The sequence below is a fragment of the Prionailurus viverrinus genome, chromosome E1 (genome assembly GCF_022837055.1).
Source record: "Prionailurus viverrinus isolate Anna chromosome E1, UM_Priviv_1.0, whole genome shotgun sequence".
NCBI classification, from domain to species: Eukaryota; Metazoa; Chordata; class Mammalia; order Carnivora; family Felidae; genus Prionailurus; species Prionailurus viverrinus.
Window position 1 is genome coordinate 10,733,158 of NC_062574.1, and position 27,390 is coordinate 10,760,547.

The following is a 27,390-nucleotide window of genomic DNA, read 5'->3' on the forward strand; positions in this document are numbered from 1 at the left end:
CCCCTCTTCACCCCTGCTTCCCTCACTCGGCCCACCCCGGCTGACCGGGGGACCTGGGCGGGGATGCGGGGGGTGGGGGGAGATGGCATCACATCTGTCACAGAGTCTGGAGCTCCGCCCTTGGTGCTGCAATCCATCGTGGTCCCCGGAGAACCCAGTAGCTGGGCGAACACACTGCACCGATCTTACCCATCCCAGAACATTCCTGAGGCCTGCCCGCGATTACCCTGGCTGTGGGCTGGAGAACTGCATCTGCTCTGTCCTTGCAAAGATCCCAGGTCTGCGAGGGAGACTGGCCCGGGATGAATGTCATGGGGGACATCAACCTCATGGCACCCCGCCTCTCCTGATCCCCCCCCCCATCCCCAGGTCTTCTGCCCTTCTCTGGAATGTTTGTATCTTGGGGCTTGGCCCGGCCCCTGTCCCCTCCTCGCTCTGTTCCTCCCTGAGCTTTGCACGGACCGCTTTCAACCCTGCTCCAGCCCGGCCCTCTCCCCGTGCTCCAGGTCCCGACAGCCAGTGCTCCCCAGACATCTCCCCGCGGAGCCCCCAAAGCCCTCCAATTCCTGTGACTAATACCACGCTCACCAGCTCCACACCCTGAGGCCCCTCATCTCAGCAAACGGCACCTCCATCCAGGGCAGGCACCTGGGAGTCGCCCCCCGCCCCCGATCTACGCCTCCAATCTACAACCTCCAACAGGCCCAAATGCGAACATCCAGTCACTGACTCAATGGTGTGGAGCACCTACCGTGTGCCAGACGCCGTTCCTGGTTCTGGGGATTCGGCCGTGAGACAGACAGAAGTCTCTGCAGTTGAGGAATTCAGATTTTGGCTGAAAGAGAGCAGCAGAACAAATCAACTCAATTACACTGGTCTTAGAAGGTGATAAGCACCATGCAGAAAAATAAAGCAGGGGGCAGCAGTAGGAAGTAATGTGGGGGCGGGGGGGCAGGGAGGGGGGTGTTATTGTAAACAGGATGGTCAGGGAAGGCCAGACAGAGATAGTGACATTGCAGCAAGGATTTGAAGGGGGAGAGAGAGGAAGGAATCCCCTGTGGAGATTTGATGGGAGAGCAGTCCAGGCAGAGGGAACAGCAGGTGCAAAGGCCCTGAGGCAGGAGTGTCCCTGGAGCTGGAGCAGAGTGAGTAGGGGAGCCCGAGGTGGAGAAGCGCCATCCTCCCGGCTCACGGCCTAGTCCCGGCCACCATCATTTCCTGTTGCATTGTCCCCTGGGCTCCCTCTCCTGCTCCTGGACCCTAGTCTCTGCACAGCAGCCAGAGAGAGGTTTTGGGAAACACAGATCAGATCGTGTCCCTGCAGTAGCTTCCTGCTCCCATAGGTCAAGTCCCTCACCCGGCCCCGCACGCCCCACTCGTGAAGAACGGAAGGGAGGTGTAGGGATCAGCTTCCCTGAGGCCGGCGGTTGTGTATTTTCATTTGCTAAATCTGGCAATCCTTTCTGGATTCACATCTGCCCCCTCACTGGCCTCCCAGACCCCCCGACCCCCGACCCCCAAGGCCCATGGTCTCTTCCCCACATGGTGGCCGGAAACTGTTAAAACCCAAGTCACTTCACATCCCTCCTTGGCTCAAAACCCTCCACTGCCGTGAGGCCCTGGTGAGCTCTCCAAACCCATCTCCTGCCCCCAGTGCCAGGCGGCTGTGGCTCTCCGAAAAACAATCAAATATAAAAACTCAAAAGCCCCGAGTTTAGCATTTACCAATTTCTGTGGTGTAAATGCTCCCTCTGTGGCTGAGTTCAAGCTACCGATGTGACATCACCGAAGGCAAAGTTGGGCACAGCTGTCTTTGTGAGTCAGTGCAAGTCAGTGCGAGCGGGCTCCAGCCTGCCTCTCTGTTCCTCCAGCAAACTCCACCTCCGGACCTTTGCACTGACTGGGCTTCTTCTGGAAGTGCTCAACCCCAGGTCCTCGCGTGACTCACCCCTTCACTTCTCTTGGGATTTTGCTCAAACTTTCCTCCTCTAAGAGGTCTTCCCTGGGCACCCACCTACAATAACCCCCATCACTCTCCAGTCCTTTGCACTGTTTTATTTCTTCCTCCTAGCACTTATCCCTGCCTCACACTGTTGTGAACATCCGTTTACTCGTCTCGGTGTTCATTCCTTCTACCCCCACCCCCCATCGAGGCCACGCCCCTGCAGGAGCCAGCCAGAAGCAGACCTGGATTCTAGCCCCGCCCACTACCACCTTGCTGTGCAATTTAGAGAGGTCCCGTCCAGCTCTGAGCCTCTTGGCTTCGTCCCCTGTGGGGGGGCTGTTACCTCCCACCTCTGCAGCTATTGTGGGGGGCCATGCAGCTGAACGGATGGGAAAGCACTTTGCAATATCTACCACCCCAAAAATGTGGCACCAGGAACCCCATCCACCCCACCATTTCTCAGAGGGGAAACATTTCATAGCTATGAGGAAGAAACACTCTAGAACCGTCAGATGAGCAGGGGAGGGGCAGAAAGAGAAGAAGACACAGAATCCGAAGCAGGCTCCAGGCTCTGAGCTGACAGCACAGAGCCCGACGTGGGGCTCGAACCCACGGACAGTGAGATCATGACCTGAGCCGAAGTCGGAGGCCCAACCAACTGAGCCACCCAAGCATCCCTAAAGATTTTATTTTTAAGTAATCTCTACACCCAATGGCTTGAACTCAAAACCCCAAGATCAAAAGTTGCACGTTCCACCAACAGAGCTAGCCAGATGCCCCTGCAGCAGCATTTTTTTAGACAATGTTGTTTTATTTTATTTTTTTAAAGTTTGCTTCTTTAGAGAGAGAGCAAGTGAGCAGGGGAGGGGCAGAGAGAGAGAGAGAGAGAGAGAGAGAGAGAGAGAGAAATCCCAAGCAGGCTCCATACTGTCAGTGCAGAGCCTCATGCAGGGCTCAAACCCATAAATGGTGAGATCATAACCTGAGCCAAAGTCAAGAGTCAGACAGTCAACCGACTGAACCACCCAGGCACCCCTATGACAGCATGTTTTGAAATCACGAATTTTCATCAAGTAGAGGAAGTCACTTAAACAATGTAATCTCCACTTGGATTCTTCTCAAGCACCACGTGGAGACACTTACACGGATTTGTCATCTGGGACACTTAAAAAAAAAAATCATCCTTCTGTTGTCCCTTTTCCCAGCCTGGGTGACTTCGGTCCATTTAAAAGTGACATCTGGGGGCGCCTGCGTGGCGCAGTCGGTTAAGCGTCCGACTTCAGCCGGGTCACGATCTCGCGGTCCGTGAGTTCGAGCCCCCCGTCGGGCTCTGGGCTGATGGCTCAGAGCCTGGAGCCTGCTTCCGATTCTGTGTCTCCCTCTCTCTCTGCCCCTCCCCCGTTCATGCTCTGTCTCTCTCTGTCCCAAAAATAAATAAACGTTGAAAAAAAAATTTTTTTAAAGTGACATCTGGTGGGGGAGGGCACCTGGAGGGCTCAGTCGGTTAAATGTCCGATTTCAGCTCGGGTCATCATCTCGCATTTCATGAGTTCAAGCCCTGCATAGGACTCTGTGCTGACAGTTCGGAGCCTGGAGCCTGCTTCGGATTCCGTGTCTCCCTCTCTCTCTGCCCCTTCCCCTCTCGAACTCTGTCTCTCTCTCAAAAATAAATAAACAATAAGAAAGTTTTTTTTTTTTTTTAAAGTGACATCTGGGAATGCAAGCTGGTGCAGCCACTCTGGAAAATAGTATGGAGGTTCCTCAAAACATTAAAAATAGAACTACCCTACGACCCAGCAATTGCCCTACTAGGTATTTATCCAAAGGATACAAAAATGCTAATTTGAAAGGTCACATGCACCCCAAAGTTTATAGCAGCACTATCTACAATAGCCGAAGCATGGAAAGAGCCCAAATGTCCATTGACTGATGAATGGATAAGGAAGATGTGGTATATACATACGATGGAGTATTACTCGGTGATGAAAAAGAATGAAATCTTGCCATTTGCAACTACGTGGATGGAACCAGAGGGTATCACGCTAAGCGAAATGAGTCAGAGAAAGACAGATATCATGACTTCACTCATATGTGGAATTGAAGACACCAAACAAATGAACACGAGGGAAGGGAAGCAAAAATAAGATAAAAACAGAGAGGGAGGCAAACCATAGGAGACTCTTAAATACAGAGAACAAACTGAGGGTTGCTGGCGGGGTGTTGGGTGGGGGGAAGGGCTAAAGGGGTGAGGGGGATTAGGGAGGGCACTTGCTGGGATGAGCACTGAGTATTATATGTAAGCGACAAGTCACTAAATTCTATCCCTGAAAACAAAAACCACTAAATTCTATTCCTATATGAATTAAATAAACAAATATAAATAAATAAATACATTCTAAATTCTATTCCTATATGAATTAAATAAACAAAAATAAATAAATAAATAACCATACTAGGGGTGCCTGGGGGGCTCAGTCAGTTGAGCGTCCAACTCTTGATTTCAGCTCAGGTCATAATCTCACGATTCGTGGGATAGAGCCCCGCGTCGGGCTCTGCACCGACAGCACTGAGCCTCCTTGACATTCTCTCTCTCTGGCTCTGCCCCTCCCCTGCTGGTGCGTGCATGTGCTCTCTCTCTCTCTCTCCCTCTGTCTCAAAATAAACTTTAAAAAATAAGAAATCATCCTAGATTCTCTTAGTCCGCAGCAGCCTCTCTTGCCAGAGAGCGTCCCCACCATCTCCTGGGGAGATCACCTCTCTCCCTTCCCTTCACCACCCATCTCCCTCTGGGGCTGGAACTCTGGGGAGGCAGGGAAGGATCATGAGGAGCAACCGGCACCTGCACCCCCTCCCACAAGCCAGTCAGGCCACGGGCATGCCACCCCTGACCCACCCCTGACCCCCAACTCACCCATGACCCCTGACCCACCCATGACCCTGACCCACCCATGCCCCCTGGCCCACCCATGACCCACAGGCCAGGGATTACACGTCAAGAGCCACAAGGCTTTCTTTGACCGACGTAGTGTCATCTGAAAATTCACCCAACAGGACAGGATTTTCCAGCTGTGGAAGTTGAGGCACCCGTGGATCGAAACACCTACCGCGGGGGCCGGCATTCTGCCGGCGTGAGGCAGTCCGGCCCCTCAACAGGTGTCCACGCGGATTGGTCGAGCATGTTCTGAGCTACTGGGCATCTGATTGCATCAGTGGGTGCCCACGCCACAAGAGTTAGTTTATGTTCCAAATACCACCCCATCCACAACAACTGCCTGAGGCAAAGTTTGATCCATTACTCCCTTATTTCCATGCCCACACGGTCATGTTCTCCTGAAGCAAAGAAATACTTCTGGCGGCCGTGTCTCTCAACGGAGGAAAACAAAAGCTAGATGTGGAGATGAGCTTAAGATCAACAGAAGCAACCCTGGAATTGAAGAATTGGCTAATGCGACGCTCATTCTAACTGCCCTGTCCCATGCTGTCCTATCCTGGGCAGCCCGGACAGAAAAACGCTCAAGCTCCCAGACTCCCTTGCAGCTAGACATGCCCTGTCAAGTAGTTCTGGCTGATGGGTTGTGTCCGAAAGCCCTCCTCCAATCAGTGGTTTGTATGGGATGTCACATCCTACACAAAGTCTCGCCGGAACGAAGCGGAATCAGCCACCTTCTGGTTATGAGGACAAAAGCCACATGTTAAGAAGGTGGAACAGGAAGATAGAAGGAGCCTGGGTCCCCGACGGCATAGCCGAGCCGCCCTGTCAGTTCTGGACTGTATGTTTGAGACAAATGACCTCCATGTATGTAAGCCCCAAATGAGTTTTCTGTTACATGTGGCCTACGTGTCATGTGCCCGACATGTGAACACGCTTCACGTAACTTGCCTGGCTTCGGCCGACGTGTTTATTTCCTCCGGATTAAAGATGAATGGTTTTCTGTTTAAGTAGGCTTCATGCCCATTTGTGGAGCCCAACGCAGGGCTTGAACTCACGACCCCGAGATCAAGACCTGAGCTGAGATCAGGAGGGGGACGCTCAACCGACTGAGCCATCCGGGCGCCCCTAAAGACGAATGTGTTTTTTAAACATTTTTTTAATGTTTATTTATCTTTGAGACAGAGAGGCGCCACCCAGGCACCCCAAAGATGAATGATTTTCAAAGACTTACAGTGTTTTGGGGCGTCAGGGTGGCTCAGTCGGTTAAGCATCTGACTTCAGCTCGGGTCACGATCTCACGGTTCGTGAGTTCAAGCCCTGCGTCGGGCTCTGTGCTGACAGCTCAGAGCCTGGAGCCTGCTTCACATTCTGTGTCTACCTCTCTCCCTGCCCCATCCCTGCTCACGCTCTCTCTGTCTCTCTGTCTCTCTCTTTCTCTCTTAAAAATAAATAAACATTAAAAAAAAAAAAGACGTACAGTGTTTTCCAGAATTTGGCCAGCAATTCCATTTGTCTACCAGCGACCTGGACTCCAATCACATCCCCATCCTCACAGTGGAGACCCTTGCTACCATTTACTGAGCCCCACTAGACAGGTGTGCCTGGAAAGCTGAGGCTCAGAAAACTTAAGCACCCAGCCCAGGTTCACACAGCTACTAAGGGGCAGGGTCTGGATTAGAACCCAAGACTGTGTGACCCATTTCTCCACAGCTCCCTCTGCTGGCTAACTCCGGAAGCAGCCACTCCACGCGCTTCCTCCCTTGAACATCAGGGGTTAAGAGGGCCTGCCCCAGTCGCGGAGGTTGATTTGGAGGGGCCAGGAAGCCCCCCCCCCAGCCCTTCCCATGACTCAACAGGAGAACGAGATAGTCCAGGCATTGCCCCTCTCTTACTAATGCAGACACTGAGATCCTGAGTAAGGCAATGACTTGCCCGGGGTCACACTGAAAAGCGGAGACAGGCTGGAGACGGAAACTGAGGGCCCTTTGTTCTATGTCGGGCTCTGCCCCAGACCCGATTATTCTGTCATGCTGCTGGAGGTTGGGGTTCCCGAGTCTTCTTCTCCCCCTCCCTGAATCTACACCTACCCCCTGCGGCTGGAACCTTAAGACTCCAGCCCTACCCCCTCCAGTATCCCCCAAAGACTCCCACCCATTCACTCGCTCATGCAGGCATTCCACAAGCAATTAGTAAGTGGCTCCAATGTGCCCTCTCTCCACGGGCACTCACAAGAGTTCTCAGCGTGGTCTGGGAGTCCGGGTCAGACCGCAGCCTTTTTGGGGTGGGGCTGTGACTGGGGGCCTGAGAGGTCCAGAGAAAGTCCCTGGACCAACATGGGGCAGGGGGACAGAAGAAAGGCAGGCTGAAGGAGGGGACATTGATCTGGATCTTGAAGTTCAGTAAGGAGCTTTCAGGCAGCAAAGGTGGAAGGGATATTCCAGGCTTGAAGAAAAGAGCATGTGCAAAGACACTGGGGTACACTGAATTGTAACTTAAAGAATGGTTATGTGAGTTCCACCTCAGCGAAAACAAATACATACGATTTGTAAGAAGGCGGTGTGCACGCAGGCGTCCAGCACCGTGAGGCTGGGGGGCCGGGGGGGCAGGGGGACAGCCGCAGGAGGGGCCAGAGGGGCGTGACACGCCACAAAGGGCCTACCTTTGCATTGCCTGGGGGATTCAGCTGTGGTCTGGCCTGTGCTGCATCTGGCGGGGAGCCCACAAGCATTCTTGGCGTGAAGAGCCGAGCGCCTGAGCCAGGAAGAAAGACCGAGAAGAGCTGTGAGAGGGAAGGATGTGGTGATCTGGAGTCGCGGAGACTCTGGTTTGAATCCAACTCTGCTTCCAACACTGATCTCGGCAAATCACTTCACCTCTCCGAGCCTCGACTTCCCCATCTGTAACAGGGACTGGGAGGTGGCAGGACGGCTCTCGTGGAGTTGCTGTGGGGAACCCTCGGTGTGGGCGCCCCAGAGCTCGCTGGGGCATCAACAGAGGGGGGGTTGGGATTATCAGTACTGCTGTGGGTTCGGGCCAGCTGCCCTCTCCACCTGTCACCTGAGACTGGAGGCAGGGCGGGATGTGAGTCCCTGCTGCGGTCACCAGGATGGGCCTAGGTCTGTCGCCAGGACGCCCGCCCCCCGCCAGTCCTGCCATGGCCGCTTCCTCTTTCCCAGGCCAGTTCCCCCTTGCCTGGTGACGTGGGCCTTGTGTGGGTGGTGGGGAGGGGACGCCGGAGACGTTAAATGTCCTGGGCTGGCGGGGAGGAGGCCAGACCCGGTGGGGACGAGACCCGGGGCCTGCTATGCAAATGTTCCCGGTGCTGCTGCTCCTGTCTGGTAAGAGGCTGCGGGAAGGGGGCTGGGGATAGAGGGTGAAGGAGGTGGCCTCCGCGGGGGGTGGGGGGCACCCATCCCTGGAGGGCTGAGAGTCCAGGTTCTCTTAAAACTGATGACCCAGACTTGGGTTCGAGTAACAGGAACTCGGGTGCAGGACAGACACGGTGACAGGCAGTGGGGGGTGTGTAGCCTCCAGGGAGGAGCTCCATGTGGATGGGGCCTGACCTTTGAAGATCCTGAGGGTCAAACCACATGGACAGGGTGAAGGCACCTGAATGAGGCCCGGCTGCCTTAGCAATGAGTGAGCTCCCCATCTTGAGAGAAAAGCAAGCAGAGCTGGATACCCACCTACACTGAGCTTCTGGGCAGGAAGGTGAGGCAATCTTCCCCACAGGGAAGATGGGGAGGGGCTGGGGACAGGCATGCAAAGAAGACTTCACAAAAGTGGGCTTTGAAGGCTGAATAGGAGTTCTCTCGGTGGGCAGGGCGGAGATGATGGGCCCAGTCTCTGACCTACATTTCTCCCTCTAATCCTCACAAGACCCCTCGGGGTGGAACTAGGAAACTGAGACCCTGAGAGGTTAGGTAGCTTTCTCCAGCTCACACAGGATCGCATCACAGGCAGCCTGGCCTCGGGCGGGAGGGGGGCGAGAGGTCGGATCTGGGGCTGCAGAGGTTAGCAGGGGCCTGGATGGAAAGGCGGCGGGCCAGATAGGAAAGAAATGAACGTAAGACCCCCCCGCCCCGGGTGTGGGGGTCCCGGAGCGGAGCTGTGAGGCCTCATTTCCTGAGGTGCGGGAATCAGGCCGGCGGAGGCCAACAGCAGGAAGGGCCCGGCCGCGTGGCCTTGGCAGGCAAGCATCTTCCTGGATGCCCGCTACCGCTGCGAGGGGGCCCTCATCTCCCAAGAGTGGGTGCTCGCAGGAGCCAGCTGCTTTGGCAGGTGGGTGCAGGGCCCGGGAGGGTGGTGGAGAGGGGCTCCAGAGGGGAGGCCCCCAGGCTCACTACCTCCTGATCTCTACAGCGGGCCTCGGTCCCAGTTCAGAGTGACCCTGGGCCCAGACCGCCTGGTGCTGGACAGTTGCAAGAGCATTTCCCGTGTGGAGGAGCTGCTCCTGTCCCCAGGAGGGAGTGAGGGCTCTGTGTCCGGTGGCCTGGCCCTGGCTCGACTGGCAAGGCCACCACCTCTCAGCAGCGCCGTGCAGCCGGTCCCTCTGGCCACCCGGCCCCAACCTTTCCTCCCGCGGCTGCTCTGCTGGGCCCAAGGGTTTGAGGCTGATATCGGTAGGATGGGAGAGGTGCCTGGGACGGTTGAGGGCAGCAGGGGGCGCTGGACTGGGCGAGGCAGACAGCCAAGGTGGAGACTGGGGCACCTGCGGGGGCACTAACCCCCATAGTCCCCGAGCCCGGAGAACAGCCTGGCTCTGGCCAGCCAATGGTCAGCACCAAAGATGCCAGCATGCAGGGGAGAGGGTGAGCGGGGACGCTCCACTATGCCTGAGTCAGCTCCCAGCCCCAAAGGCTGGCCCTGGGCACGCTCCTGGCCTCCTCCCCAGGCTTAAAGCTTCCCTGGGAGCACCGTGAGAATGCAGGGGAGGATGGAGCCATAGCAGAGGGAGGTGGAGGTGAGGAGCGTCAGGGAGGACTGGAAGCTCAGGACTGGGTTCAGGGCAGGGAGACTTGGGGCAGGGAGGGAAACTCTGCGGTGTGCCAACCGGCAGGGCAGGGCTGGTGCAAACCTGCCGGATATCAGTCCTGGCTGAGGGTCCGCCCATCGCAGCCCTCCCCCGCCCTCCCCCACCCTCCCCCGCCCCCAGCAGATCCCTACATCCCACCCCGAGAGCTGCACAGTGTCCCGCTGAGACCACTGCATATCCACACCTGCAAAGATGCCTTTCGCCTCCACCCTGACTGTCCTGACCCGGAGGCCAGCCTGCCTGAGGGCTCCCAGTGCACCAAGCCCCCCACCGGCCCCTCTGAACTGGTGGTAAGGATTTGAGCTGGGCCCAAGCAGGCCCCGAGACGTGCCCTCCCCTACAGCCCCTCCTAATGCCTCTAGACTCGGTAGAGCCAGGCTGGCCATCCTCCCAGGGTCTCCTATTCCATAACACCCAGGCAAGCAGCTAATGTGCACCCCTGATTAGGGGCTTCCCAACCCCTGGGGAGACTTCCCCTTTAGGTCCTGCTTGAATGTGGGGCAGCCTTTGACATAGCCAGGTTTTGAACCGCTGGAAAGCCCCTGGTTATCTGACAAAACACAAGCGTTTTGTTAAAAACTGACTTTTGTGTAATACTGAGCCTCAAAAGCCACAAGGAGGAAGGGGTCAGGCAAGAGTGGTAGAATTTGTGGGAGAAAGCATTTTAACTGGCAAGAGGGTGTGAGCGATGGGGGGAGGGGGGATGACCAAGTCCACCCGAGCTCTGAGCTCTGTGTGTTGCACTGGGGCCCCCAACCATCTGGCCTCCCCAGCGTCAGCATCTCCTGTCAGAGGTGGGAACCCTGGCTGCCCCCGCCCCCGGCCCCTCCCCTAATCAGGTATCTCTGCTGCCTCTCAGGGAGTGGTCAGTGGGTCCCTGCTGGCTTTGACCCCTCCTTCCCTCTCCCGCACAGGTGTCTGATGGGAGCCCCCTGGTCTGCTTCCAAGCTAACAGCTGGCTGCTACAGGGGGTGATCACCTGGGGTCCCTGCTGGGGGCCTGGCCTCCCAGAAGTCTACAGGCCTGTGCATCCCTTCATTTCCTGGATCAGAGATAAGGTCTCTAATGCCACTTTTCCCACCCTGGCCAAGAAGCGTCCTTGGGCCCGGCCTGGGACCAGACAGAGGAGGCAGTGAGGATCTTTAGCCTGTGAAGTCCTGGGTTTGAACCCTGATCCAGCTACTTACCTGCCGCTGTGACTGTTCCCAGCAAACTCCCCTCTCGGGATCTGCTTCCTCTTGGAGTAATTGAGATGTATTCACAATTATTCCTTCATCCAACAATGTTACCAGTGCTTCCTATGTGCCAGGCAACCAGAACACAGGATCAGTGGGGCCCCTGGTCTCAGGCAACAGGCGGGCTTGTCTAGAGGAGGGGAGGCAAGCAATAGCCCGAGTCATGGCAGTAATAAATGTGCAAATACAAACCACAGTGGGTGCTAAGAAGGATCGGATTGCTGTGTTAACAGAAACCATGACCTACGCAGGACGGCCAGGGAGTCACTGTTATTTGAACAGTAACCAGGCAGAGCCATGGGTTCTGGCTCACACTTCCCCCTACGGCCAGATGACTGCGATGCCAGGTGCTGCCCCTCCGTGGCCCTCAGTTTCCCCCCTTCACACTGAGGAGCCTTGGCTTGGACTAAAGTTTTATGGAGGTCCCTCCCAAGTTTGTTTACACAACTTCTTGGGGGGGGCGAGGACCTCAAAAGCCCCAAAGGGGCATTCCCTTGACCTGACGCTGGGCGCTGCTGGGCCCCAGCTGGAGACTCTCCAGAACCCGGGCGGCCCCGAGCCTCGTCTGACTCGCGGCCTTCGAGCGTTGCCTGCGACACGCGACACGCGGTGGTCGCGCATCAGGATCCCTCCTCCGCACGCCCTGGCCGCCATCCTCCAGGTAGCGCCACAGCGACATCTCGTGGCGGAGAGCATCTGCACCACTTGGCTCCTGGCCCGCCTGAGTCAGGGCGGGCCTCTGCGCTTCGGGGCGGGCAGCGCCGAGGCCGAGTGGATACACACTCCCTGCGGGTGTAACCGGATCGGACGGCGGGGCTGGATTCTACACAACGGGCCCACGCTCCCGCCCAGCCTGCGTGGACGGTCCCGGCTCCCCCGGAGAGGGGTGGGACTGCCGAGCCCCTCCCCCCAAAACCCCGCCCCTCGCACCAGCAGCCGCTGACTGCGCCTGCGTACTGTCTCACATACGCTCGCCTCCGCGAAGGTGCCGCTCCCAAGAAACGTGTCCCACGCGCCACGCCGTCTGTTTCCAGGGCAACCCGGCGCCTCTTAGCAACCCCGAGCGCAGCCTGGGTCGTTTCCAGGCGCCCCCAGCCTGCCATGGCGGCCGCGGGTCCCAGCGTCTTCCTACTCATGGTCAACGGGCAGGTGGAGAGCGCCCAGGTGAGCGGCCGTGGACCTTGCCCGGCCTTCCCCTTGTCTCCCCCCGGGGCCTATGCCGCGATCTCCCGGGCTGCTGTGTGGCTCCGGAGAGGCGCGTCGTTCCTGTGAGCCTCCCTCTTCCTGGGTTAGACGGGGGAGGGGAACCAGCCCTTGAGAGGCTTGGCGGAGTCTTCGCGCCCGACGTGCGCGTGTGGAAACAGACCTCGAGAGGTTGAGCTGGTACCGAGGCCACGCTCGGCCGAGCCTGTGATCCCTGGTTCGGATCGTGTCCACTCTGTTGAGTCACGGGCAGGAGCCTAACGCGGGTGTAACGGGACGAGCCGAGATCCGACCGGCACGCTGGGCCTCGGTCCTCAAGTGCTCCGCACTCTGAGCCCTCGAATCCTTAAACTTGGATTAGAATGGAGGTGATTTAGGCGACCCGATACAACGATGGTGATGATGGAAAGATCCAGGGAGAGTCTGTCCAGTCTGACACAAGGAGACGCTACCCTCCATCCCCCTACACTTGAGAAGAACCATTTGTCATATTTATATACGCACCATGTATTCCTTATGTGTCAGACTTGGCGCCCAGCACTGCTCATTCAGTCCTCACAACAGTCCTGGGAGGTGGGTATTACTAACACCACCATTTTACAGATGGGGGAACACTTGCCCAAAGGCAGTGGCAAGGCTGAGATTTGAACCCGGTCTGTCTTGTGCCAGAGCTTTGCTGCATTACCCTTCCAGGCTGTTGGAAGATGGCGTTGATTATATCCTTGTGAGGATTAAGTGAGATGGTTTGGGCAAAGCCCTGCCACGATCTCTTAGTAGGTGTCTCTTGCCTTCCTGTTTCATTGGGATTATGCCCCCGTGCACTCACCCGGTCCTACCCCCCCCCCCCCCCCCCCCCGGCTTGGTCCTAGTGCCCAAGACTGTCTGCTCCTCTTCTGTCCCCGTAGGGGCCTTTGGCTGGGCAGCATCACAACTACCTCTACTGTCAGCCCGCTTGCCACCCCCACTGTGCCTCCCACTCAGTTGTGGGCCCCTCCCCCTCTTCAGGCCTTGAGCTCCAGCCCTGTGTTTGCTCTCTGTCCCGCTAGCATCCGGGTTCTTAGACCTTTCACTTCACCATTCCCTTAGACCTCCTCTCTATGCCTACCCTCGTGCCAAGCATCGGGGACACCAAAACATCATCACTCTTGTTCTCAGCTCGCAGTCAGATGGGGTTGGCAGAAATAAACACGGGCAATCAGAGCTTTGACGGAAGGAAGGACCAGGGGCTGGCAGCGCGAGGCGGTGGCCCTTGAAACAGCCTGGAGGTTAGGGCAGGCTCTCTGGAAGGTAAGTTTTGAAGGACGAACAGGAGTCTGCCAGATGAAGGAATGGGAAGGGCATGTCAGACGGAAGGCAGAGGCTGGGCAAAGGCTCGAGGGCAGTAGCAGCCTGGGACTCTCCCTTGGACTCCCACATCTCGGGCCCCGGCCCCTCTGCCGAACTCCTCGTCCGGCTGTCTCTTAGACGCCACCCCAGGCGCCCCGTGTTCAGAACTCCCGTCAGCTGCCCTTACCTGGCCAACATGGCCTTACCTGCCCTTACCTGACCAACGTAGCTTGTAACGAGTCCCTGTAAACAGAACCTGTGTGTGTTTGTTTCCACAGTTTCCTGAGTATGATGATCTCTACTGCAAATACTGCTTTGTGTATGGCCAGGACTGGGCCCCCACGGCGGTAAGCTGGGCTCTTGGGCCTCCCTCACTCACAGCCCCCGCGACTGTTGGGGTTTCTCAAGGTGTCCATCGTACATCCCCTCCTCTCCCAGTTCAGAATGCACTGAGAGGTAGACACTGAGTTCAGGGGGTTCTAAAACACGACTTTGTTCCTGGGAAAGCTGGAGTGGAGGACGCAGCCACGGGCGGGCTCCCGGATCCAGGCTGCGCTTGCCCGCAAGCCTCACCCCGGGAACTTGCACACGGCAGCGAGGCGGCATGTATGGGTGGCGCAGGCACGCAGGCCCCGGAGGGCCAGCCTGGAAGTGGCCACCCTGTGGAGCCTCTGGGCAAGTCCCTTCATCACTTGGCCTCTCCTAGCTCATGGGGAGGACTCTGGGGAGTCAGGAGGCAGAACGGAAGCTGTCCTTGCAAGACTTCCCTGGGAACAGTCTGTCTCCACCAGGAGATGGGCTGGGATGACCATGTCGGCTCGCTCCACGCTTTACTGTGTGCAGCACTTGTCGAAGCCTCGCTGAGCCTGTCTCCTCCTCTGCACGGCGAGGTGACAATACTTACTTTCTGTTAACCCCCTAACTGAATAACTCTTGGCAGCCTTCTGGGTGACGGGGAGACAGTGGTGAACGAAGCCAGACAAGAGTCCCAGACTTTGTTGAGTGCCCATTCTTGTGGGGCAAGACAGACACTAAGTACTAGTGTTCTAGTATGTTCTAGTGAAAAGTGCCAAGGAGAAAGTAGTCGGGCAGGGAGGTGTGCAGGATAGAGAGAAGCTGGAATCTAGATCAGATGGCCAGGGAAGGCCTCCCTGAGAGGGTAACTTTGGGTAAAGACCCGAAGGAAGTGTGGGAATAAGCCATGCGGAAGTCTGTGGAAAGAACTTTCCAGACCAAAGGAGCAGCGGCGCACGGGCCCTGAGGCAGGGGCGCGCCTGGCGTGCTTGAGGAGCAGGAGGGAGGCCAGTGAGGAGCATGAGCAGGAAGGGGAGTGACTGGGGATGAAGCAGGGGGTGTCGAAGACGGGGCAGGCCTTGGAGGACACGGTAAGTCAGAGTGAGGACCACAGCCTCACTCGGGGTGACCTGGGACCCCCTCAGAGAGTCTAGAACAGAGAGAAAGTGACCCGTCTTGTGTTTCTCAAAGCTCCCCCCAGCTTCTGTGTTCCCAGTAGACAGGGGAGCAAGGGCCAAAGCAGGGATGCCATGGACGGTTACCAGAAACAGAGGAGCAGACACGGCACGTGGACAAGGTGCGGCATGGGGGGTGATGACAGGTGGTCGAACAAGACGGGAGACAACGGGGTTTCCTCTTGGACAGAAGAGGGGCATGACAGAAAGTAGTTAAAAGTAGCACCAAGCTTTCTAGCCTGGGCACTTAGCACAGCTGCCATTCGATTGAGAAGACTAGAGAGAGCAGATCTGGAAGAACTTTCCAGACTCGGCCTGGCAAGTGTTGAGGTTCCCACTAGATATCCAGGCGGAGGTGCCGGGTGGGCACTGGGGGTGGGGCCGTGCTGATCTGCAGGTTGGAGGCAAGGACCGGGCTGGAGACACGGGTCTGGGAATCAGCCACACCCAGACCACGTTGGCGGCCCCGAGATGGCTGAGGTCACGAGGGCCGGTTAGAGGAGCGTCCCAACACGGAGACCCGGGACGCTCCCACACGAAAGGAGCAAGTGCTGAGAGCAACAGTGGGGACCACCCCTCCCGTGAGGAGGAAAGACCCAAAGACGTACGTACGTACCGTGTCCCAGAAACCCCGCAGGGGGAGTGTGTCAGGAAGCGATCGGCCGGGTCCAGCGCTGCCACTGGGTCAGGTGAACTGAGGACAGAGAAGTGTCCATAGATACAGCGATGCTGGGGTCCCTGGTGCTACGCCACAAAAACACGTTGGTAGAGTGGGAGCCTGTAGCCAGATTGAAGTCGGTTCTCAAAAGAAAAGCAGAGGAGGAGCTGGAGCCAGGGAGTAACGGACAGACCTTTCAAGGAGTTTTGCTTGGCAGGGAGCATCGAACTGGTTGACGGGTGGAGGAAGAAGGAGGGCAGGATTGTCTGGTGATGGGGAAAATCGCACGCACTTGTGCCCCGACAGGAAGCGTCGGGGTGAAATCGGTGACATCCGAGGGGCCGGCCGGCCAGAGCCGGTTCCTCGGGCTGGCGAGGGGAGAACTTGCGCCCAGTTGGCTCCAGGCCGTCAAGCTCGAACGAAATAAAACCCGGAGAGACCTAGGAGCTGCTCCGTGACCTCGCAGACCCTGTTGTTGGGAAGTTAGCATGTGGGCAGAAGGGAAGGACACAGCCCTCCCGCCCGCCCACCCAGGTAGGGGGCGTGCATGGCAGCTGGAGCTCGGGCTGTCACTGTCTCTGTGCTCACAGGGTCTGGAGGAGGGCATCTCACAGATCACATCCAAGAGCCAAGACGTGCGGCAGGCGCTGGTGTGGAACTTCCCCATCGACGTCACCTTTAAAAGCACCAACCCCTACGGCTGTGAGTCCCCGGGGGCCCTGCGGGGACCGGGACGGGGAGGCGCCCCCAGGACAGTCCGGGCCTCATCCTGCCACCACTGTCCGCTCTCGGCTCTCCACTGCCCACCTCCGGGGCCCTTATGTCAGCCTTGCCGTGGGCTCTCTTGACACCTGGCCGCTTCCCCCCACTTCCCCACCCCAGTTCGTCTACATGCTGTGCAATTGACATTTTGGGAGCTCAGAGCCGATCGGGTGAGGCCCCAGCCTGCGCCTTGAACGGCTCTGGGGCTGGGAAGGACACAGCCTGGTGTCCATGGCTGTGGCGGTCTGGCCTGCGAGGCTCTCAGCTTGCGATCGAGTCTTGTGCTGCGGCCAGACCGGAGCCGTCCACACCTCCTGTGCACATCCCTCGAGGCACCTCTCCGAGGCTTGGTTCGTACTGTCCCCTCTGCCTGGGACACCCCTTCCCGCTGCCATCTCTGGCCTCCTTCCCAGCGCCCCCGTTGCTTGCGGTGTTTACGATCTGCCTTGTCCAGTAGTTGGAATTCGCTCTCACTTAATAACTGCCTACTGTGTGCAAAGTCTGGGGTCGCTCCAAAGGGGCTGTGAATACTCCCCCCATGTGTGCTTTTCCTAGCTTCCTAATCCTATGTGGTGGGCAGATTGCATTCCATTTCTTTTCCCACATTAGGAAACTGACACAGAAAGTGATGTCATTTGCCTTCAACTTTATAGCTAGGAGCTGAGTGCGGATTGGCTTTCAGGTCCATCTGATTTCATAGTCTGGGCCTTTCTGCCTCGTGTGGCCGGCCTGGGGCCTAGGCTTACTGGGTACAGAGGGTCCGGAGCAGGGCTGCCTGGACTGCATCTTGTCTTTGTCCATGAGTAAGATGCTTCAATAGATGCTTTTTTTTTTTTAATGTTAATTTATTTTTGAGAGAGAGAGAGAGAGAGAGAGAGCCCAAGTGGGGGAGGGCCAGAAAGAGGGAGAGACACAGAATTTGAAGCAGCTCCAGGCTCTGAGCCGTCAGCACAGAGCCCGATGTGGGGCTCGAACCCACGAACCATGAGATCACGACCTGAGCCAAAGTCGGACGCTTAACTGATGGAGCCACCCAGGCGCCCCATTCCATAGGCTTCCTGGAATGGGGCTCTGGATTATGGAGCAGTCTCCTGCTGCTGAGGAAAGCTAGGAGAGGTGGATAAACTACTAAGAAGCAAAAACATGGGGCGCCTGGGTGGCGCAGTCGGTTAAGCGTCCGACTTCAGCCAGGTCACGATCTTGCGGTCCGTGAGTTCTAGCCCCGCGTCGGGCTCTGGGCTGATGGCTCAGAGCCTGGAGCCTGCTTCCGATTCTGTGTCTCCCTCTCTCTCTGCCCCTCCCCCGTTCATGCTCTGTCTCTCTCTGTCCCAAAAATAAATAAAAAACGTTGAAAAAAAGAAAAAAAAAAAACACAACTCTTTGAAGGCCTCAGGGAGCTGGCCAAGTATTGGAGATTTACCAGGCCAAGAGCCGGGAGAAAACAAAATCTAGAGACATGATCCCACTCACATCACCCCTGCAAGTATTTGCTGACTCCACCAGAGGTGACTGAGAGGCTGACTGAGACTTTTGACAGCTGCACTGGGTTCGGGGCACAAGAATAAAAAAATCCCTACAACTCGGATGGAGACCTCAAGGTGCTGCACCCTGGGAGGAAGGGAGAAGCAGCTCAGCTCCAGATCATTCCAGACCCTGAACATGGTGGCAAAAAGTCCCAAACGAAATATTCGTAAGCCAAATCTAGCAGGATGGAAGGGGGATAATACATCCTGAACAAGTACGGTTTATTCCAGAAATACAAAGCTTGTACGTGGAGCATCTGAGATCAACCAGTGTGGTTCACTGCTTTAAAAAGAAGGAAAGTCACGATCATCCCTATAAATGAAGAAACCAAGATAAAATTCGACATCCATTCGTGGTAAACACTTAGCAAACTAGGAACAGAAGGAAACTTTCTTAATCTGATGAAGGTTTTCTATAAAACAGAGCAAATAACACCTCTCCTAAGTGAAATTTCCTTCCTGCTGGCACCATCACAAACAAAAGGCATAAGAATTAGGGAGAACAGAATTGTTTTTCACAGGTAACCTTGTGTATGTAGAGTGTGCAAAATGGGGGTGCCCGGGTGACTCAGTCGGTTGAGCATCTGACTCTTGGTTTAGGCTCAGGTCATGATCTCACGGTTCGTAAGCTTGAACCCTGCATCAGGGTCTACACTGACAGTGCAGAGCCTGCTTGGGATTCTCAATCTCTCTCTCTCTCTCTCTCTCTCTCTGTGTCCATCCCCTGCCCACTCTCTTTCTCTCTCAAATAAATAAACGTAAACAAATTTTTTTAAAGAATGTGCAAAATGACCTACAGAGAAGTTATAGAATTAATAAGTTTCCATGGATGCTGGATATGAGATGGGCACACAAAAACCAGTGGCTTTCTGTATAAAAATAACTAAAATACGTGCATAAAAAGTGAATCGAAAATGGCATTTTATTTTATTTATTTATTTATTTTTTAATTTTTTTTTCAACGTTTATTTTTATTTATTTTTGGGACAGAGAGAGACAGAGCATGAACAGGGGAGGGGCAGAGAGAGAGGGAGACACAGAATTGGTAACAGGCTCCAGGCTCTGAGCCATCAGCCCAGAGCCTGACGCGGGCCTCGAACTCCCGGACCGCGAGATCGTGACCTGGCTGAAGTCGGACGCTTAACCGACTGCGCCACCCAGGCGCCCCTAAAATGGCATTTTAAAAAGAAATTCCTTACAAGATCAAAATATAACTCGTTGCACCATACATCAAGCTTCAATTTAATTTTAAAGCAGAATAACTAAGTGTAGTTCTGGCACATGGAGAGACAGATCCAAAGAGAGCCCCAAGACAGACCTAAGCCTACGTAGACAGTTGATTTGTGACAAAGGGCACTGTGGAGCAGGAGGGGAAAGCAGGTGTCTTTGATAAAAGGTACCAGGACAGTCAGATATGCACAGGGAAAGAAACCGGATCCCCGCATCCTACGACACCTACACAAAAGTCAGGTCCAGGTGGATGTGTAAATAGAAATGTGAAAGCAAAGTAGTAAAGCTTCAGGAAGATAGCCTAGGATGCTAGAGCCATGATATCAGGTAAGGGAAGACTTTTTCAAAGAGAGGGGGAGAGAGAACGAGCAGAGGAGGGGCAGAGAGAGAGGGGGACAGGATCCAAAGTGGGCTCCAAGCTGATAGCAGAGAGCCCCACGCGAGGCTCGAGCTCATGAACTGTGAGATTCTGACCTGAGCTGAAGTCAGACGCTTAAGTGACTGAGCCACCCAGGCGCCCCTTCAAAGGACTTTTTAAAGGAAAGATCCAGGGATTTGGCCATATTCAAATTAAAGGCTTCTATTCATCAGAAGACAGCAATTGGCCCGAAAAGACAGGCCGCAGAATTCACACACATACACATTACACGTCAATGAGAAAAAGATCCATCCGGTAGAAAAACAGGCAAGAGGCTGAGCGGGTACTTCACAAAAGGGGACATCTGAGTGACAAGACACGGAGCAGGGCCTCAGCTTTGTTTTAGTAAGAAAGATTACAGTTAAGGAAAATGCAAATGAAAGCCACCGTGAGGGGCGCCTGGGTGGCTCGTCTCAGCCTTTGACTTGGCCTCAGGTCATGATCTCACAGCTCGTGAGTTCGAGCCGCGTGGGGCTCTGGGCTGACACCTCGGAGCCTGGAGCCTATTTAGGTTTCTGTGTCTCCCTCTCTCTCTGCCCCTCCCTTGCTCATGTTCTTTCTCTCTAAAAAACATAAATATTAAAAATTAAAAGCCACCGTGAGGTGCCGCAGCCCACGCACCAGAATAGCTCAGGGGAGAATGCTGGAGGAAGGATCCTAAGCTTCGTGAGCATGTGGTGTGAAGGGAACTCCAGTCACGGGCGGGAGTGTGTGGGTGACACGACCCCTTTGGGAGACGGCCCCGCGTTCTCTTTTCAGCCCGAGTGTGTGCGTACCCCGCGGGACGCCCCGGACACGTACCCAGCAGAGACGTGCGTGCACAGGGGGCCGGAGCTTGGACGAGAGTAGCAGAGAGCGCATAGTCTCCCCATCGGGGGGTCCCCCAGGGAGAAACCACCCACGTGTCCATCGGCACTAGAGTGAACCACGTCCTCATTCTCTGTCCGGAGCTAGAATGTTACCCAGCGTTGAAAACGAGCAAAACCCCGTACATGACAGTTTGATAGAATCTCACAAACGTGATGTTGAATTATAAAGAAGCTGGGTCCCGGGGTGCCTGGGCAGCTCAGTCAGTTGAGCGTCTGACTTTTGATTTTGGCTCATGTCATGATCCCAGGGTTGTGGGATCGCGTCCCGCATGGGGCTTGGTGCTGAGTGTGGGGCCTGCTTAAGAGTCTCTCTCTCTCCCTCTGGCCCTCTCCCCTGCTCATGCTGTCTCTCTCTAAAATTAAAAAAAAAAAAAAAAAGAGGGGCGTCTGGGTGGTTCAGTCGGTTGAGCGTCCGACTTCCACTCAGGTCGTGATCTCATGGTTCATGGGCTCAAACCCCGCATTGGGTTCTGTGCTGACAACTCGGAGCCTGGAGCCTGCTTTGGATTCTATGTCTCCCTCTCTGTCCCTCCCCTGCTCGCACTCTATCTGTCTCTCTCTCTCTCTCTCAAAAATAAATAAAACATAAAATAAATGAATAAATAAAAATAATTAAAAAAAGGAAAAAGCTAAGTAACAATACACATACTATAGGATTCCGTTTGTATAAAGTTTTTAAAAAATGGGTAAAACCAAAGTACCATGTTCGGCACGCGTTGTTTGGTACGAACCTCTCCCTAACACGGAGCTCTTCTGTGTCAGGCACTACTCTCCTTGTCTTAGGAGGAAGCCGAGAGGCCGGGAAGGCAGGTCATTGCCTGGGGGCCGCACCCACTCACCTCACCTGTCACCTGGGGCAGTGATTTCATCCCTACATTCAGAGGGTGAATATACGGACCCAGGGGACAGGACCTGTGTCCACTCCTGCCCTCTGCGCAGCCACAGCCCCTGGGGCTTTGAGCACCATCCGGGTTCTCTGCCTGGCACCTCCCCCCCCCCCCCCCCCCAGTTTCACCACCTGCTGACCTTTCGTCTTGTTCTTCCCAAGGGCCACAGATCGTGCTCAGTGTGTATGGACCAGACGTGTTTGGGAACGATGTGGTTCGAGGCTATGGGGCAGTGCACTTGCCTTTCTCGCCCGGCAGGTAGGTCCTGGCTCTGACTGGTCCCTGGGCCGCAGTCCCTCCCTTGCTGGGCCGTGCTGGCTGAGAACCAGGGCACCCCCAGCAGGCCTTTTCCTGGGACGGATGTCACCTCTAGGCTGGGGATGCACTGGGGTCCCCAGGCGCCTGGGCAACTTGGCTTGGGGGCTGTGGGTTAGAGCCCATATCTGGAAGGAGACCCACATGGGTGAAGCTAGGGCTGCCTCCCCCCCCCCCCCCCACCGAGACAGCGGGTGGGTGAGGGGAGTGTCAGAGGCCCCGGCAGGAAGCACCAGGGGATATCCTGCGAGGGGCTAGGCCCAGCGACAGAGTTTGCAGGCAGTTTGGGGCTGCGGCTCAGACTCCATCCACGCCTCTCTTTCCGCGCCACTCAGCGTCCCGCGAGCTCTCGCTAATCCCCCTTCTGTGCCCGGCCCTGCTGGCGTTAGTGTGACCACCTGGGCCCTTCCTCGGAAGCCCCCAGACTAGTAGACACAGACGGAGAGGAGCGACCGTGTTCTTAAGCACGGTGACAGGGTATGGACACAGCGTGTTCTGGGGCCCAGAGGACGGGAGTTTGTCTGGAAATGGTGGAGGAAGATGGAGGGACGGCGGGCACCAAATGCCCTGAGGAGTCTCGTTGCCGAGACAGAAAGTGCAAGACGTGAGGGGAGGTGTGTGGAGAGGAGTGGGGGACGGGGTGTGAGGGGCAGGCCTGGGGCAGGTGGCCACAGCGGGGAAGGTCGGGGGGATTCTCAGGGGCTTCCCGGAGGAAGGGCGTCCAAACTGGGCCGTGGAGGTGGCGGCACCTTTGGACGTGTGGAGGCCGGAGCCTCTGAGGGGCACGTGAGCCGGGACCCCGGGCCGGACGGCTGTAGCCCTCTGTATCCTCCTGACCCTTTGAAAGAAACAAGACTCGCGGGGCCTCTGGCCTCCCAGAGGCCGGGCCCGCTCTCCCCGCCTCAGCCTCCCGGCGCTCAGCACCCAGCCCGGGCCCGGTGGGTGCGGCCCCTGCCAGCCGGACGGGTTGGCCTTGCCGCTGACCTGGCACCGCCCATCTGACAGCTCCTGCTCGCGGGAGGCTCAGGAAGTTCGTCACTCTTCTGTGACTCGGCACACGTGTCCGTGAAAACATTTGTTTCAGGCACAAAAGGACCATCCCCATGTTTGTCCCAGAATCCACGTCTAAACTGCAAAAGTTTACGAGGTGAGTTTCGTACGCGTCGCCTCCAGCCCCTCCTTCTGACCTAAGCAGGGGGGGCGCAGGGAGGGCTGTCACGGTCCCCCCTCACTTGTGCCGGGCAACCTCGTCGCATCTTCCTGCTGCTCTGTCTTTGGGGACAAATGGAAGCGGGGGCTGTGTGGTTTCCGGGGGTCGCTGGGCTCCCTTCAGCCACCGTTCCAGCCGCGTAAGGCCGTGCGCCGTTACCCTGGGCCACGTTAACGGCCTTTGGTCAGAGCAGAGCAGATGGGGAGATGCTCGTGGCATAACATGACGTTAAAAAGGTAGGACGCGGGAGGGTACGGCAGTAAGAGCCGAACAGAACGGCACCGATACTCCTGGTGGGCAGTTTCCGTCAGGAAATGCCTCACAGCGGGGCCTCTTCAAGGGGGTGACATCTGTGCAGAGACTAGAGCAGAGGTAAGGGCCAGGGTGGGCGATGTGGGGAAGGAATGTTCCAGACATAGGAAAACTGCATGTGCAAGGCCCACGGGCTTCGCGTGTGAGGAGTGGCAAGGACGGGGTGTCGCTGGTAAGTGGTGGTGCGGGGCGGGGGGGGGGACACCCGGGAGGCAGGGGGGCTGGAGCACGGATGTGGGGGAGACCGGACCCAGGCCTCTTGCCCCTCACCGCCTCCGCGTCGAAGCTCGGAGGGCCGGCCGACTCGAGGTCGGGGCCAGAAGCTCCTGTCAGCTTAGCGCGGCGGCCAGCCTCCTCTGCTCCCCGCCAGCTCAGCCAGGAGCGGGCCCCGGGCCCTCTGCTCACAGGCAGGACGACGTGGGGGAAATGGAGGACCGTCTGGCTCCCCGGGTGGCAGCTGACGAGCAGCCCCCGGCAGGCCTGGCCGGTATCGGGGTGAGCCTTGGCCGGAGCCCTGCTGTGCAGAGGGACGGCACTGGACCTGAGCCAGGGAGGCCTCCCCGAGTTCTGGGTCCCGGGGGAGGGGCGAACTGGGGTGCCCCCTGCCCTCTGGGAGGCCACCATGACGGGAAGGGGCCTATTAGCCGGTGCCCTGGGCCAGTGGAAGCTAGAGAGGACGCCACCCGCCCCATGGGACCGTCGGGAAAGTGGGGGCAGTGCCCGTCGGCGGGTCCTGGGAGGTTAAGGGCTTTGAGCCCACACAGCTGCCCAGGGCCGGGCCGTTCATGCTGCGCTGAAGGCAGCCTGGGTCTCAGGGCCAGGGCCCTCTGAGGAAAGGGTTTCGTTGATGAGGAAGTTAGGCCTTACGGCTCACACGGCAGGCAAAGTTTCTGCCGGTGCCCCAGGGACGGCAGCTCGGGGCAGGGGACCGTCTCCTCTGGGCAAGGCCGCGTGTGCTTGGACTGCAGACACCGGAGGAAGGTCTGATTAGCGAAGGCGGTTTGATCAAAATCTTCCCAGACGTGGCCCGGCGCGCGTGGAGGCCGGCGTGTAACTGGCTCCCAGTGGCCTTTGCTCCCGCAGGAGACTTCTCGTTCCTGCCTCCGCGGCTGCCTGGCCTGGCCTGGCCCGGCCCACTCAGCCCCGTATTAGTTTCCTGGGCTGCTGTAAGCAATCACCACCAACTCGAGGCTTAAATGACAGACATTTTTTTCTCATGGTCCAAAGTCAGTATCACTGGGCTGCGATCAAGGTACCCGGCAGGGCGTGCTCCCTGCCCCCCTCGCCAAGACTCTAGAGGACAATCTGTTCCCAGCCCCTTCCTGCTCCTGGTGGCTGCGGCTGCATCGCTCCAGTGTCCTCTGCAGTCACGTGTATGACCTCACATGTCACCTCCTCCCCTGTGTCACATCTCCCTCCGCCTCTCTTAGGACACTGGTGATGGCATTTAGGGTCCATCCAGATAATCCAGGACAGTCTCCCCACGTTAAAGATCCTCACCTTAATCTCACGTGCAAAGGTCCTTTTCCCAAATAAGGTCACATTTGCAAGTTCCAGGGATTAGGACCTGATATCTTGGGGGCCATTATCCAGCCTATGACAGCGCCTCCCATCTAGTCTTCATGTAGCGACAAAAATGGTTTTCTAAAACAGCTTTAGAAACCACTCGAGCACATCTCCGCATTTACCGTTAACTTCAGCTAGGATATTGCGAGGCCCTGCGTTCTTCTGCCCTGCTGCCCTCGGGCCCTCTCCCCTGCCCTCACGTGCCCTCTGACTTGGTTCCTCCAGCCCCCTGCAGCCCTCCCTGCCTCAGGCCCTTGCCTGGACGGGCGCTCAACCCTACCCTGAAGCGTCTGCCCTCCTGGGCCTCAGGAGAGGAAGCAACGCACTGGCTCTGGTAGCTCTGGGTATGGGTGCTCGGGGTGTGCCACGCTCGCGGTGGCTGCTTCCTGTGCCTGCGAGGTGCACAGCCCCACTCCTCAGATGGAGACGCTGAGGCACAGAGAAGTGGCAATACGCCCATCCAGGCCTGGCTGGAACCCTGGCTTCCCAGTCCCCCTCCCATCTCTCTCTCTCTCTCTCTCTCTCTCTCTCTCTCTTTCAGCTGGGAGCCAGTGAGCGCCTTACTGGGTGTCACTGGAGCTGCAGACAGCAGGGGGCAGGCATTGCTTCCTCCCCTGGGCAGCAGCCGGTGGGCTGGGGGCCTGGGCTGGCTCAGTCGGGGTGGCCTGGGCCAAGGGGTGATTCCAGCTGGAGCTGGAGGGGTGTTGCTCAGGAAGGGTGGCTTCGCTGGGGCAGAGTGCAGGCCACTGTAGTGGGAGGCAGGGCAGAGCCTGCTCTGGGAATGCCGGAACCTGGGCCTGGACCGATAGACAGAGGGGCCTCCTTCCCTGTGGGGAGCCCACCGCCCACAGCTACGTCACTGGTCCCCCCTGCCACCAGCCGGGCCCCAGAACGCAGGCTGGAAGCGCTCCTGCATGGGACACCTGGCCCACCCTGCCGGGAATGGGCCCCGGGAGGGTTTCCCGGCCTGAATGCATGTGTTGGAGGTGAGGCTCTGGCCGGCTGAACTGGGACGGAGGGGAGGCCCTGCCTCACCTCCCTGCCTGTAGCCTTGGGCATGTCACCACACCGCCCTTAGCCTCTGACAGGCGGGGGTTTACAGACCAGGGCCCCTGTGAGGGGCAGGTGGACAGTGGGCATGGCAGGGTCCCTGGCACTGAGTGTGCACCCCTCACATCAGTGACTGCGGAGTCAGGTGATCGTGTCGGTCACCCCAAAGCAAGCCCACCCTTGGGGCAGGTGCATTTATGCAAGAGGCATAAATAGGAGGGCTAATGTTTCTCATGGTAGTTGACAGAGTGCATTCACCTAGAGCCTGGGGAGCTAGGTACCATTAGGTACAGGTGAGAGGCACTGGGGCTCAAGGGTTCAGACATGGCAAGTGACTTGCGCGGGATCCCACACCATTGAGAGGAAAGTGGAGAGCCCAGGTCTGGCCCCTCTGCCCGCCCCAAGGATGCTGAACTCCCAGATATGGGTGGAGCGTCACATCATGCTGCCGTCCTCTTTCTGGGATTTCCACTTGGGTTCCCACCGTGCCCCCAGCCCCACATGTCCCTCAAAGCCATGGGTGACTGTGATAGGAAAGCCCGGCATCCAGCTGAGGAGGGGTGGGGCACAGAGCCCCACACGCCTGCTGGAAGCCACACATGGCACCCAGACTCACCTTCCCGGGCAGAGGGAGGTGGCGTGGGAAGGTTGTGCCCAGGGTCCAGCCCTAGGACAGGGCTTGGAGGAGGGCTGCTGGTTTCTGCAGCAGGGGGAGAGCCCATGTCTCGGGGCTGAGGGATGGCCAGGCAAAGGATCTGCTCACCCAGGGTCTCCTGTCTTCCAGCTGGTTCATGGGACGGCGGCCCGAGTACACAGACCCCAAGGTGGTGGCTCAGGGTGAAGGCCGGGAAGGTAAAGCTTGATCCCCTCAACCCCACCCCCACCCCACAGGCAAGCTGGAGCCTGGGAGAGACTGGGGAGACCCCCACGCAACAGGGTGGAAGCCAGAGACCCGCCAGGCACGCAGAGGGAGTGCAGGGGCAGGGCCCAGGCATTTCCCCAGAGCACCTCCCAGGGAGGGGCATGGGCCCGGCAGTCAGTCCCATTTTACAGGAGAAAACGCTGAGGCCGAGAGCCTCCCAAAGCAGCCCAGCTGATGCTGCCCTTCTCTTCCCAGTGACCCGCGTCCGCTCTCAGGGCTTTGTCACTCTCCTCTTCAACGTGGTGACCAAGGACATGAGGAAGCTGGGCTACGACACTGGGCCTTCTGACACGCAGGGCGTCTCCGGGCCCAGCCCGCCGCCAGGACGCCCCCTGTGAAGGCACCCAGCCCCTACCCCCGCCCACCGGACCGGGCCCCGCCCGCCAGACCGGCCGTCCTCAGACAAAGCAGGTTGTCCTTCCAGAGAGTTGGCCTCGGATACATCTGCTTGACTCGTGGCCTCGTGGGACTGGGAAAGGGGGTGGGTGGAGGTTTTTACATAATAAAGCATCACCTTTTCACA

At 57.4% G+C, this 27,390-nt stretch overlaps 1 protein-coding gene and 1 long non-coding RNA gene across 5 annotated transcripts; one reads left to right on the top strand and one right to left on the bottom strand.

Moving 5' to 3' along the window:
• Positions 1-673: 673 nt before the first annotated feature.
• On the bottom strand, positions 674-11,210 carry LOC125151837 (uncharacterized). Its single transcript, XR_007146963.1, has 3 exons — positions 11,100-11,210; positions 7,537-7,628; positions 674-835 (listed from the first exon to the last, which is right to left on the bottom strand). It is a non-coding gene; the product is annotated as an uncharacterized LOC125151837 (long non-coding RNA).
• B9D1 (B9 domain containing 1) lies at positions 8,144-27,390 on the top strand. 4 transcript variants are annotated; one of them, XR_007146961.1, is made up of 10 exons: positions 8,144-8,215; positions 9,008-9,158; positions 9,240-9,499; positions 10,036-10,202; positions 10,827-12,311; positions 13,506-13,637; positions 13,955-14,023; positions 16,110-16,293; positions 16,394-16,505; positions 21,654-21,682. XR_007146961.1 is itself a non-coding variant. In XM_047833313.1 (8 exons), exons 2-8 carry the CDS (start codon positions 12,249-12,251, stop codon positions 27,203-27,205), a joined length of 615 nt encoding a protein of 204 aa, XP_047689269.1. In that variant the 5' UTR covers positions 11,067-11,808; positions 12,182-12,248; the 3' UTR covers positions 27,206-27,390. The 4 variants fall into 4 exon arrangements, 2 of the variants coding, with proteins under 2 accessions (XP_047689269.1, XP_047689268.1); XR_007146962.1 differs by lacking the exons at positions 16,110-16,293; positions 21,654-21,682 and having other exon boundaries at positions 16,394-16,458; XM_047833313.1 differs by lacking the exons at positions 8,144-8,215; positions 9,008-9,158; positions 9,240-9,499; ... (1 more) ...; positions 13,506-13,637; positions 16,110-16,293 and adding exons at positions 22,892-22,954; positions 26,730-26,797; positions 27,063-27,390 and having other exon boundaries at positions 11,067-11,808; positions 12,182-12,311; positions 21,654-21,750.